The sequence below is a fragment of the Oreochromis niloticus genome, linkage group LG15 (genome assembly GCF_001858045.2).
Source record: "Oreochromis niloticus isolate F11D_XX linkage group LG15, O_niloticus_UMD_NMBU, whole genome shotgun sequence".
Classification (NCBI taxonomy): domain Eukaryota; kingdom Metazoa; phylum Chordata; class Actinopteri; order Cichliformes; family Cichlidae; genus Oreochromis; species Oreochromis niloticus.
In genome coordinates, this window is record NC_031980.2 from 2,893,212 (window position 1) to 2,906,789 (window position 13,578).

The following is a 13,578-nucleotide window of genomic DNA, read 5'->3' on the forward strand; positions in this document are numbered from 1 at the left end:
GCTGGTAGCGCCAATCTTAAAACAACTATTTATTACTACTCGTGACGAACACGGAAGTAGTGCACTTCTGTGTTCGTGAGAAGAACGAAGAAGAAACAAGTGCGTCTTCTTTCAGGGGCTGCCTAATTGAAAGAACAGCAATTTTTAACCCAGACATCTATCAGACATTTTTCAGGATGGCAGTTTTCAGCGTATTTTTGACTTTAGCAACTCCAGCGCTTACGTTTTTCTTCTTTCTGCTTATCGTTGCATTTCTTGCATACTGCTTGTATGTTAGACACATTCATATGAAATATGACCACATACCCGGCCCACCGAGGGACAGGTAGGTGAAGCCGTCGTCGAAACACCTGTACTGGCATTACCAGAGAATGACCAGCTGTTTTTGTCCTCAGTTTTCTTCTGGGACACTCACCGTCGTTTTTGAGGATAATGAAAAATGGCGGAGTTGTACACGACAAATTTCTGGAGTGGTAAGTTGAGCGTAAACGATGTTTTTGTGCGGTTTAAAAAAGAGCTGTGATTAATAATATTTAAACGTCAGCATGTCCTTTACAGGGCCGAGAAGTATGGGCCTGTCTACAGGATAAATGGTCTTCATTACGTTGTAGTGTGCGTGTCCAGTCCAGAGGCAACAAAGGTGAAACAGTGTGAAAGTGCTTGGCAGAAATCCTGCAATTGTTAAATTGCCAAATAATGAAAAATAACTACATTAAGCCTAACTCTCGATAATATTCGCATAAATCCAATTTCTTGCAATGTTTTCTCTACTTTATGTTCGTGGATTCAGGAAATCCTGATGTCCCCAAAGTACCCCAAAGATAAATTTGTTTACAAAAAACTCTTCAGCCTATTTGGTCAAAGGTAAGACTGCCTTATCAGGCTACTTGGGTTGCTTCTCTACATTAGCATCAGACTTGTTTATTTAGATTTTGCTGTTATTTATTTTCCCTTTATCAGTGGAACAAAATTAAATTCTCACGATAAAATGATGTATTTTCATGAATAAATAACCAAACTGTTTTAAAGTCATCCTCTGCTGATTTAGCCAGCGCAGATCTGGTGTGCACTATAATATACTTTAAAAAATGAGAAATGTTATATATTTTTATGATTATTCCATGAGAGGAAATTTTGAAAAAATGCTTTTATTTTAACAGCAATTAGGAATTGGGTATTGTGAGAATGTTTTCTCAACTTCCTTGTTTGAAGGTTCTTAGGCAATGGCCTGGTAACAGCACGGGATCATGAGAAGTGGTACAAACAGCGCCGGATCATGGACCCTGCGTTCAGCAGCGTGTGAGTTATGCATTTGTTGCTTTATAAGGTATACCTTGCCTTTACCAGGCTGGAACCACTTTTGCCTTCAGAACTGCCTCATTTCTTCATGGCATACATTCAACCAGTGCTGGAAATAGGTTTTGGATGATTTTTGGTATTTTGGTCCATATGGCATCATGCAGTTGCTGCACATTTGTTGGCTGTGCATCCATCATTCAAATCCGCCACATCCTAAAGGACCTCAGCTGGAATTAGAGAGCTGACTGTGGAGCCCATTTGAACACAGTGAACTCATTAGCAAGGATCAGAATCTGAATACTTTATTAATCCCTAAGGAAACTATGTGGATTACAGTTGCTCCAAGACAGTTACAGTAACAGACTACACTAATTAAATAATACAACATGTTACAGAATTTACAAATTTAACAAATAGCACTAATTTATCAAAAATCGCTCAATTATAAATATCAAAAATATTGACAAAGAATATTACAGAGATGGAAAGAGGTGGAAGAAACCAGTTTAAGAGGATTTGTAATGAGTAGTTACTCAGTTTGCAGCAGTCTGGACATTCTCGTCCCATCATCAACAAGGCATTTTCACCCAGAGAACTAGTAGAAACTGTAGGGAGATAGTAGCAGATAGTAGGAAACCTTTCCTTTTTTCTGTGGAACATTATCCTTTAATAAATTTCTGTGATAGTTTGTTGGGATGTCCTGGATGTGCTGCTTCTCCGTCTAAAGCTATCATTACTTCCAGGTATCTGAGAGGTCTAATGGGAACCTTCAATGAGAGGGCAGAGAAACTGATGGATAAACTTGCAGATGTTGCCGACAGTAAAAAAGAAGCTAATATGCTCCATCTTGTCAACTGTGTCACCCTGGATGTTATTGCTAAGGTATTATATTACAGGTAGTTTTACCCTTCCAAAGGGTGAGTGTGCGTGTGCATATTTGTGTATACTTTTTTCTTGATAAATTTCAGGTTGCCTTTGGGGTGGACTTGGACCTCTTGAAGAATAGTTCACCTTTCCCTAAAGCCATTGAGACATGTCTAAAAGGAATGGTTTACTACCTTAGAGACAGATTTTTTCAGGTATTACTTCAGTGTTTGTTATTATGCAGTATGTCTGCCAAGAGCATTGTTGTCAGAATGCCATCCTAAACCTGTCAGTTTGCCATTCCAGTTCAATCCAAAGAACAGAGGATACATTAATGAGGTGAGGGAAGCGTGCCGCCTGCTCCGTACAACTGGAGCTCAGTGGATCGATGAGAGAAAGACCGCCATGCAAAACGGTGACGAGGTCCCCAAAGACATCCTGACACAAATCATCAAAACTGCAAGCCAAGGTTGTAGCCCCCAAATTTCACATTTGGTTAGACTAGATAAGAGCAATAATATAGAATCTTGTTGAATCTGTGTGAATAGCATAAAAACGAGTAAATAAATACACTGAAAAAAAATGATAGGGCAGCATAAGTTCAGTGTCTCCCATATGAACTCTCTTTGGAGGTTTGTGTTAGTACCTGTTCATGATGAGAGCACATCTTAACATGGTAGATGTCAAATCATTTATAGGTAGTTTTTTATCATTTCAGAGGACAGCATGACTGAAGAAGATGAGGAGTTTATGCTGGATAATTTTGTGACATTCTTCATTGCCGGTGAGTCTCTGTTATTTCGTCTTTGATGTTAGAAGTAGTGCCCTGTGATGGACTAGCGATCTGTTCAGGGAGGATAGTGCCTTTTTCTCAGTGACAGCTGGGATAGGTTAAGAACACAATTAAGAAAATGGACTGATGGATGCACTGATGTATGAAATGTTACACAATAATTTGGGACTGCGCTATCTTTGTGGAACACCAAAAGGTTTGCTGTGTTAAAAGACGCACAATGCAGTCACGACTATAAGCATGAATTTTTAACTTAATGCCATATGGTTTCATTTTTATAAAATTTTATCTATTGTCAGGTGTAACGACGCAGGTATTCACAACACACATTCATTTTCATGGACTACTGACCAGATGATGGATGTATTGTTATAGACTGTATATCAAAAATGGAAATAGCTTTTGTGTCTTAAAAGTGAACCCTTAAAATGGAAGTGGAAGTTAATTAAACCTGCATTCTTTCTGAAGGCCACCAAATGGCGATATCTGTGGTTGCTCCTGGTCCTATAGAAGTCTATGGAGAAATGACTTTTTCCATAAATGGCTTTCAGTGGTGCTGTTTTTAATGTGATTTTGTAAAACCGGCAGAGTTTATAGGCTCAGGCACTCATCCTGGGTCAACACTGAATCAAAAACCAGTATGTTAGCCATACTGTCTTTGAGGAGAAGGTGGCTGAGGGCTATCTGTAGTATTAAACAACACATTCATTGGTTTGTCAGTCAAATCTCAGGTGTGTGGGCTCACCCCCTCATCATCACATCCTTTTCTTTTTGAAACCAAGATGGTGGAAACTCTCATCTTGCAGCTTTACAATCAGACCAGTGGATGATGTTACAATAGCTACATACATCTTTTGTACTGCCTAATGCCGTGTGTTATTGGTCCATTGTAAGGTGGTATTCTTATTCAGGATTGCCAAATTTGTGCTATTTCAGGCCAAGAAACAACAGCCAATCAGCTGGCTTTTTGCATCATGGAACTTGGAAGACATCCTGATATACTGGAGAAGTAAAAAGTCAAAATATACTGCACCACAGTTTCCACTATAGCAAATAGACTTTGGTTTCTTATGGAGTTTTCTCATTTCTCAGAGCGAAGAAAGAGGTGGACGATGTTATTGGGATGAAACATGAAATAAGCTACGATGACCTGGGCAAGTTGGTCTACCTGTCACAGGTACAAGTGGCAATTTGAAAATTGTGGTACTATTTTTAATATGATCGATCGATCCCCCGCTCCTCCAGTCCGTATCTTAAAGTATCCTTGGTCTTCTGCATTAATGAGATGTGTGGTAGTAAGCATTTTCACTGCTCTGTTGAGTAGAACAGTGTTATATATGTACCAGTCCATTGGCATCATTTGTTTGTTATAACACAAGATGTGCCGTATGCATTGTATACATCTTCCCCCAGGTGTTAAAAGAGACTCTGAGAATGTACCCCACAGCTCCGGGCACATCTCGTCATATTGCTGAAGACATTGTCATCGACGGTATCCACATACCTGGAGGAATCAATGCTCTAGTGAGACATGTATTTTTTGATGTGTTTCTAGCAAAGCAGAAAGTACACTTCTATGTAAACATCAAGATAAGTAAATAAAATATTTTCTAATATTTAGTTCAACTCTTATGTGAGCGGGAGACTGGACAAATTCTTCAAGGATCCACTGAGATTTGATCCAGACAGATTTCACCCAGATGCTTCCAAGTAAGAAACACACTGTTTCACCATGCTGACACGATTTACACTTAGTTTAATGTTTGTACATTCATTATTATCTCAGATAAAATCAGTTAAATTGCTCAAAGTAACTAAAGCTGTCTCTTATCTATTCAACAAGGCCTTATTACTGCTACTACCCTTTTTCCCTCGGTCCTCGTTCGTGCCTGGGAAAGAACTTTGCTCAGGTGAGGATGACAAATTAAAGTGAAGACCCGCTCACCTATAAACACACTGACTCATCTCTGTGGGTGCTGTTGTTTTTTTAGATGGAGGCTAAAGTGGTGATGGCCAAACTGCTCCAGAGGTTTGACTTCACTCTTGTCCCAGAACAGACCTTTGACATCCTGGATGCTGGCACGCTCAGACCAAAGAGTGGAGTGTTGTGCTCTTTGAGTCACAGGGATTACAAAAATAAATGATCTTAAAGTACCATTACATTGGAACAGGTCATAGGTATCTATATGGTGGGGCAGAGTTTTTACTCGTGTCTGAAAACTGATTTTTTAAAGAAAACCTTGTAATGAAAATAGCCTCATGTATGATCGTAATACATAATATATTCATATGAAATGCTTATAACTATTTTTATGTCTTCACTGGAATAATCTGTATTATGGAAAAAAATTTTGAGGAAGCTGGGATCAGTACCATTTGCTACTGTATGTATGTACACACATATACACACACATATAAATATACACAAACACATACTGTGCAAAGCTAATTTCTTTTATTTTGCTTAGAAAATAGGAACTAAGAATACTGACTCTTAGGCACCTTTCTTGTCATTTCCTTTCTGTTAGTAACAATTTTCCTAAATATAAAAGACACTTTCAAAGTTGTCTGTTCTGTGTAGCCACATCACTGATTCATCACTTGAGTTAGGTCCCTATTGTATGCTTGAATGATTAATGCCACTTTAAATAATTAAAGGAAAATCTGGCTCCTTGTAAGCAAAATGTAGAGAAATGAGAAAAGTGGCTCAAGTGTTTTGCACAGTATTGCATAGCCAGTGAGTCACAGAACTGCCTATAACACTCATTTAAGCATGATTTTTGTGTAAATGAAATAAAACGGAAATACAATGTCTGTTTTGAGGCATTGCCCCTTTCTCTCCCTCAGACTCATTGTATACGGCAATAACATGAATTAACAAACTGCTATTAGAGAGTGAAATCTCAGAGGCACACATCCTATGTGCCATTTTTCTTAACGGTTTTGTTTTCCACAAGCGTTTCCTACTAATGTTTCAGAATAAGAGTCCGGTGTTGGGCCAAAAAGTGATTGTGATTGACACAACACCTGTTTTTGCGAAAAACTGATTGCTTGTATTTAAACGGCTATAAGTAACTTGTTGGGCTATAATATGTGAAACATATGTCAAATGCATCCCTCATGGATGACATAAAGTCATCTTGAGCCACAAACAACATTCGTGTAAAAAGGTAGAAGCTGCAATCAGTTTTTGGCGGTGACTTTTATATAACCTTTATTTATGCAGTTAAAATATTTTTACAGAACTATTGTAATATTTGCTGCCATTTCTGCTGTCCTCTTGGCCAACTTACTCTTACAAAAGACATTTTTAATGTTAATGAGATTTTTTTAAGTGGGGATAAAGGACCGATTGGTTATAATGTAAGTACAATAACACAGAGTTATAAAGATACTTGGAAAACAGATAATTTTTTAATTCTATATATAACCCCTTTGTAAACCCTGTTCACCGAAGTCTATTTACCAACATACGTAAAGATATTACACATAAAAAATACACAGAAACATTGGAAATCAGTTTTTGGCACAACACCGGGACTCTGAACTCTTAACCTTAAGTTATTAATAAACCTGCAGGTCCCGCAGCTTTTAAGGTGGAATGCATTTTATTTACAAAAGATGATGCTTAGACGCAGATTTACCAAGTGTGCAAAGCCCTATACTGGCCTGAAATTCAGCTTCAATAAGATGCCTTTCTCTTCCCAAAATATTGCGCTCTGAAAGGGCAACTTCTGCAAACACATATGAAATATAAAGCTGAAAAAATACCCGGGTCTACTCCTTTAAGTCGCAAAATCGAAACTGCGCCTGTTTAGTAAATCCCAGCAGTAGCCTTTTTAAAACAGAAAGAGGGTTTTTGCATTTGTTAACAATGTTCGCAAGATAAGCAGCGAAAGCTGTGACATTCAGTGCGTCTCCGTGGGCTCTCTTCTTTCAAGTACGCTTTATTAAACTTCAGCCTGTGTGCGGTCGGTATTTGGTGCTGCTCCCTTGTTTTTCCTCCCAAAGGGTCGCCACAGCCACGGCGGTTGGATCTCCCGTTTATGCGAGTTTAGAACAACGACACTGGGGTAAACCAGCTTGCTTGTGTCTCCCCTCGGTCTTGAACCAGGGGTCTTTCGCGGTGTTATAGAAAGGACAACCATCTTTGACGCAGACGTCTACGGGATATTTTTTAGGATGGCAGTTTCCAGCTTACTTCTGTCTTTGGCTGCTCAGACGCTTACTTTTCTCTTCTTTCTGCTCGTCGTTGTGTTTCTCGGATACTGCTTGTATGTTAAACACATTCATATGAAGTATGACCACATACCCGGCCCACCGAGGGACAGGTAGGTAAAGTTCTCGGCACTTTTGCTGGCACTGCTCGACGCTGACCACTTGTTTTTCTTGCCCAGTTTTCTCCTCGGACACTCAGCATCGCTTTTGAGGATAACGAAAAATGGCGGAAATATGCACCAGAAACTTCTGGAGTGGTAAGTTGAACGCAAACGATGGTTGTGTGTAGGAGTGATTAATAAATAATGATAAAACGTATCATTTATATAATAGCGTGTCTTTTACAGGGCGGATGAGTATGGGCCTGTCTACAAGATATATGCTCTGCATTACGCTGTAGTGTGTGTGTCCTGTCCTGAGGCAACAAAGGTAAACTGTGATAACAGCATGAGAGTGTGTGAAAGTGCTCGGCACCAATCCTGCCCTTAACTTCAGAGTGTGAACTATTGACCTTTTGGTTTCACTAAGCATAACTCCTGATAATATTCGTATTAAATCTGCTTTCTCTAAATTTTTTTCTGTGTTTTTGCTTCTGGCTTTAGCAAATATTGATGTCCCCCAAATACCCCAAAGATAAACTTGTTTATAAGAGACTCGCCAACCTGTTTGGTCAAAGGTAAGACTGCCTTATCAGTCGCTTTTTTGTAGCGATGCACCAATTCTAAAAGGCTGTGCTGTTACTAATATCGTTTTAACTACGGTTATTGGCTGGAATCGATCAACAGGCAGATATAAGCAGATACCAGTGTGATACTGTGCATTCATTTACTAATATTTAGAGGTGGAAGTGATCTTTGCAATAATGTTATTTGTTCAACACCTGGACTAAGATTAAGACTCACAGATATAAAATGCAGACCATCACTGTACTGCAGAGATGGAAATCAATGACGTACTAATACTTTATCACATACTTAAGTAGCCTTTTGGGTATTTACTTAAGATTTTACTTTTACTCCAACATTTTAACACAAATATCTCATCTTTTCACTCATTACATTTTCAAAACAGGCTCGTTACTTTGGCTTTAAAACATTTGAGAGGAGTTATTATTTCATGTTTTTGTGGGGATGCACCAATTCTGAAAGTCTGCGCTGATACTGAGAATTTTTTTGCTTGTGCAGAAACTGAAAGTAGAGTCCTGATGTTTGATGGTTTAGCATGTTCAGCCTGAGCTTAAATAATTCTCGGCTTTGACAAAACATCTCAGGAAAAAACAGTTTGGGCAGAAGGACTTAAGGGAATAAGTCCCTCACTGTGGAGGCTCGGTGAGCCCATCATGTTCTGTCATGTATTTGCTGTATGGCAGGCAGGATGTGGATTCAGGAGACAGAACATAAACTCAAATCTAGCTTCAATGCTGATTCTCACAAAAAAATCATAAAATCTCAAACAATAACTGGGCAGGAACGAGGAATCCAAACACTAGGAATTTTCTGGGAAACATAGAACAAGGTAACACACAACCATCCAGGAAGAGAGGCAACGTGGCAACAAACAGAGGGAGACAGAGATAATATATACTCACAGGATAACAAGAGAAGATACAACAGGTGGGACGCACAGCTAGAAACTATAGACGTAACGAGGCAGGGGAAGTAAACGCAACACAAGACAGTTACTGAAATAAAACAGGCAGACACAACAAGTGTCAGCTTGATATAGGAGGACAGAAGGACCAGACAGGAACATTTAGATTAGATGCAACCTGAATGCCAACAGGAACTAAAACTAACAGGAACTAAAACTCAGAGGAATAAAATAAAGTGTTTTTTCAACTGTCTCCTTTGAAGGCTCTTAGGCAATGGGCTGGTAACAGCACGGGATCATGAGCAGTGGTACAAACAGCGCCGGATCATGGACCCCGCGTTCAGCAGCCTGTGAGTTTCACAGTTGTTACAAAAAGACAAAAGAGTTTGTCTATTCAACCACTGATTTTTTTTCCAAATGAATTTCTGTGGCAGTTTGTTGGCAGGTTCTGGCTCCTCTGTCTAAAGCTATCATTACTTCCAGGTATCTGAGAGGTCTAATGGGAACCTTCAATGAGAGGGCAGAGAAACTGATGGATAAACTTGCAGATGTTGCCGACAGTAAAACAGAAGCTAATATGCTCCATCTTGTCAACTATGTTACCCTGGATATTATTACTAAGGTATTATATTACAGTCAGTTTTACAGCTTTTACAGCAGTCTTTATCCAAATAATATTTCCTTATATTTGTGTATACCTTTTTTTCTTGATAAATCTCAGGTTGCTTTTGGGGTGGACTTGGAGCTGCTGAGGAATACTTCACAGTTCCCTAAAGCCATTGAGACATGTCTGAAAGGAATGGCTCACTACATTAGAGACAACTTTTTCGAGGTATTACTTCAGTGTTTTTTAGAGTATGTACTGCAAGTCTTGTTAACAGCATGAAATGTTAACTTCTTCAATCTGCCATTCCAGTTCAATCCAAAGAACAGAGGATACATTAATGAGGTGAGGGAAGCGTGCCGCCTGCTGCGCAAAACTGGATCTCGGTGGATCGCTGAGAGAAAGGCCGCCATTGAAAACGGTGACGAGGTCCCCAAGGACATCCTGACACAAATCATCAAAACTGCCAACCAAGGTTGAAGTCCCTAAATTTCCCTAAATTGAATAGACTCAGTAAGCCTTGAGCATTTATTTTAAATTGCTGTGAATAGTACACACAAGAGTAAACAAATACACTCAGTTTTTAGTTGTGGCGAGTGGAGTGTTCTTTGTTGTGGTCTGCATGCTGATGCTGAAGAATCATCATCCCGATGACACCAGCAAACGAAATAAACTGATCAGGAAGGCTGGCTCTGTGATTCACTTGAAAATGGACACTTTGGAAGCTTTGCAGAATATAAATAGATGACCGATAGAGACTTTAACACAGAACACATTATAACATGTGGCATGTGATGAATGAAAAAAAGAAAAAGAGGTCAAATATTAATTTATATGTAGATTTTCTTATTGTTTCAGAGGAAATCATGACTGAAGAAGATGAGGAGTTTATGCTGGACAATTTCGTGACATTCTTCATTGCCGGTGAGTCTCTGTTATTTCACGTGTCTCCAGCAGCCTGTGATACTGAATTGGATAAGCGGTTAACAAAGTATATGGGTAGTTGGATGGATCTGTCAAATGTTACAAAATAAGTTGGAGGTTGTGCTTCCTTCTGGCACACTGCAAGGCTTAACTGCCACAAAGCAATACAGCATATTCGTCCACATATATGAAGCCCCCATCATCAAAGACTGTTTTAAATCCAAACAGATACAAAGTCCTGGTGTTTTTACCTCTTTTGAGTCCCAGCTCCTAACTTTAAGCTGACTGGTCTCTCTCCAGTGATAGCACGATGTGGCACTGACGTTGGATGAGCTGTTGAGAAAATAGATGGATGAATGCAAAATCCAAAATAAGCTTAAGGTTGTGGGTTCTTTTTGCCACACCACAATTGTAATTTTTCATTTAGTAAATTATGGTCCCGATTAACATACACAAAGAATCTAAATAATGGCTTGCTGCTGTTATATGAGTGTGCAGTGTTCTTGGGTTCACCGTCAGATCTGTCTTTTGATTGTGACGCCTGGTTTCAAAAATGCTAAGCAATGAAGGAAATGCTTAACTTGAAACTTGAAAAACAGCAGCATCTTTTATATAGTATATGTTGTAACATTTTATTGAGTTTCATGTGAACTGATTATTTTATGATCCACTCTTTTGGTGTAAAAAGAAGAAAAGATTAAGAGTACAATTATTTAAGTGATTGTACGTTCATTTTAAGGTGGTATTGTGATTCAATTTTAAAACATTTGTGCTATTTCAGGCCAAGAAACAACAGCCAATCAGCTGGCTTTTTGCATCATGGAACTTGGAAGACATCCTGATATACTGGAGAAGTAAAAAGTGAAAATATAGCAGACATCAGTTTCCATTAGAACAAGTGAACTTTGGTTTCTTATGGAGTTTTCTCATTTCTCAGAGCGAAGAAAGAAGTGGACGATGTTATTGGGATGAAACGTGAAATAAGCTACGATGACCTGGGCAAGTTGGTCTACCTGTCACAGGTACACGTGACTAATTGAAAATAGTGGTAATGGTTTTACTGTGATTTGTAATGTCATGTTCACCCATGGATTCAAAATTAGTCAACTAACAATGAAAGACTGCATCAACAGTAAACTTAGTCTCTCAGTCTTGTTTTTATAAAACAAGATGCACCATAAACGTTGTAATCTTCCCCCAGGTGCTAAAAGAGACTCTGAGAATTTATCCCGTAACTCCGGCCACATCTCGTGATATTGCTGAAGACATGGTCATTGATGGTATCCACATACCTGGAGGATTTGTTGCTGTAGTGAGTCATAGATTTTTTTAATGTGTTTCTAGCTTCAAAGCAGAAAATAAACTTCTGTTTTATATAATCATAAAGATCAGTGGCATCAATTAGTTAAACAAAACAAAACCAAACTTACAAGACAGTTACCTGGAATCAAGACAAATAAATAAACTATTCTGATGTCTAGTTCAACTCCTACGTGAGCGGGAGACTGGAGAGATTCTTCAAGGATCCACTGAGATTTGATCCAGACAGATTTCACCCAGATGCTCCCAAGTAAGGAACACACTGTTTCACCATGCTGACATGTTTTAGTCTAGTGTTTGTACACCAGTTATTATCTCAGACTAAATGAGTGAAATGGATCACAGTAACTGAGGCTGCCTCTTATCTGTTCAACTAGGCCTTATTACTGCTACTACCCCTTTGCCCTCGGTCCTCGCTCGTGTCTGGGACAGAACTTTGCTCAGGTGAGGATGACAGTATAAGTCAACATGATGACCCGCTCACCTATAAACACACTGACTCATCTCTGTGGGGGCTGGTGTGTTTTTTAGATGGAGGCTAAAGTGGTGATGGCCAAACTGCTCCAGAGGTTTGACTTCACTCTTGTCCCGGGACAGACCTTTGACATCCTGGATGCTGGAATGCTCAGACCTAAGAGTGGAGTAATTTGCTCTTTGAGTCACAGGGAATAAAAAGAATAAATGGCCATAAATCACCAATACATTAGAAGAGGTCATAGTAGTCTATAGAGTAAAATTGGGCTTTTATTCATATCTAAAACTGCCACTTAAAAAAATAAATAAATAAAAGCTTGTAATGAAAACAATAATGGTATGATTTAAATACATAGCATATTCATATGAAGTTAATGTGATGTCTTTTATTTATTACAATAATGAATATAAAACTACTTGTTGGCCAACAGGGTGCCTGTAGAAACTGTGGCTGAAGACAAAGGAAGAGAAAAAGGGGAAGGCATGTTTGGAGGCAGAGAGAGAGAGAAGGAAAGGTAGGAGTGTGGAGGTGAGAGCAGGAAGTTAAAATGTAGGGACTATGACTGGTAGAGGTGGTGTGACAGAAGAGGATCCTAGGGATGGAATGAGGTGGAGGCAAATGATCTGGAAACCACTAAAGGAAGCAGGAAACAGAAGAGGAAGAAATCCTTTCTGATGCAACACCAAAAGGAGTTGTGTCTCTTTGTGCGAATGACCAGATCTTTTGCTTGTTAGGCAAATGTGTTAACCACTACACTTCAGAGCCACCCATTACAATAGTGAGTATATAGAAACATTTCTGAGGGGCGCTGGTCTCTAGGGTGACACCATTTGTTACTTTTATACACTGCTGATATATATATTTTTAGTTTTTTATTATATAGTTGCTTTTTCATAGCCATTGAACCACAGAAGCTTTAGTGTCTGTAACACTAATTTAAGCACAAGTTTTATGTAAATGAAAATAAAACTGAAACTAATATTTGTCAGTGTGATTTTATTTGTGTTTGCGGTGTAGTGATTTCTTATATACCCAATTTGCTCTTTTAATGCAATTACCAACTGTGTACACGTGGGGGCGCTGAGCTCTTGCACAGAAATCTGACTTTTAAAGCAGAGGCAGCACAACAACAGCTGCAAAACACGAACAAGATTATCGATTAAAATATTACCCAATAAAACATCAGTTTTATTAAACGATCACAGCTCTAAAACAAACATCCAATATAACCTGCAATATTGATCGATTTCCCCGCGCGCAGTCGATCTAGAGCTTGATCGATTCCTCCATTAAAACTCGTGTTCACACTAGTGTGACCAGCGCGCATTAAAAACGGACACCATCCATAATAAATTATCCAAACAAAACGGCAAAAGACACACACCGAACAATATACAGACTCGCACCAAAGTCTGGAACTTCCCACAGAAGAGCACTGACCTCCCCCCACACACCCACTACCTTTTAATGCTCCTGAGCCAATCACACGGC

The 13,578-nt window shown here is 39.0% G+C and overlaps 2 protein-coding genes and 1 long non-coding RNA gene across 4 annotated transcripts; 2 read left to right on the plus strand and 1 right to left on the minus strand.

The window, feature by feature from the left end:
* Window positions 1–44: 44 nt before the first annotated feature.
* LOC100704054 (cholesterol 24-hydroxylase) lies at window positions 45–5,770 on the plus strand. Its single transcript, XM_019353517.2, has 15 exons — window positions 45–325; window positions 396–473; window positions 559–640; window positions 791–864; window positions 1,213–1,299; window positions 2,043–2,181; window positions 2,268–2,378; window positions 2,470–2,632; window positions 2,882–2,947; window positions 3,893–3,965; window positions 4,049–4,133; window positions 4,370–4,480; window positions 4,578–4,666; window positions 4,800–4,866; window positions 4,948–5,770. Exons 1-15 carry the CDS (start codon window positions 177–179, stop codon window positions 5,098–5,100), a joined length of 1,527 nt encoding a protein of 508 aa, XP_019209062.1. The 5' UTR covers window positions 45–176; the 3' UTR covers window positions 5,101–5,770.
* Window positions 5,771–6,728: 958 nt separating this feature from the next.
* LOC102077122 (cholesterol 24-hydroxylase) lies at window positions 6,729–13,068 on the plus strand. 2 transcript variants are annotated; one of them, XM_025898889.1, is made up of 15 exons: window positions 6,729–7,287; window positions 7,354–7,431; window positions 7,522–7,603; window positions 7,777–7,850; window positions 9,028–9,114; window positions 9,248–9,386; window positions 9,486–9,596; window positions 9,681–9,843; window positions 10,209–10,292; window positions 11,074–11,146; window positions 11,230–11,314; window positions 11,494–11,604; window positions 11,774–11,862; window positions 11,990–12,056; window positions 12,144–13,068. In XM_025898889.1, exons 1-15 carry the CDS (start codon window positions 7,139–7,141, stop codon window positions 12,282–12,284), a joined length of 1,533 nt encoding a protein of 510 aa, XP_025754674.1. In that variant the 5' UTR covers window positions 6,729–7,138; the 3' UTR covers window positions 12,285–13,068. The 2 variants fall into 2 exon arrangements, with proteins under 2 accessions (XP_025754674.1, XP_019209063.1); XM_019353518.2 differs by having other exon boundaries at window positions 6,733–7,287; window positions 10,227–10,292.
* LOC109197780 (uncharacterized) lies at window positions 10,194–12,232 on the minus strand. Its single transcript, XR_002058851.2, has 3 exons — window positions 12,097–12,232; window positions 10,544–10,625; window positions 10,194–10,334 (listed from the first exon to the last, which is right to left on the minus strand). It is a non-coding gene; the product is annotated as an uncharacterized LOC109197780 (long non-coding RNA).
* Window positions 13,069–13,578: the final 510 nt, after the last annotated feature.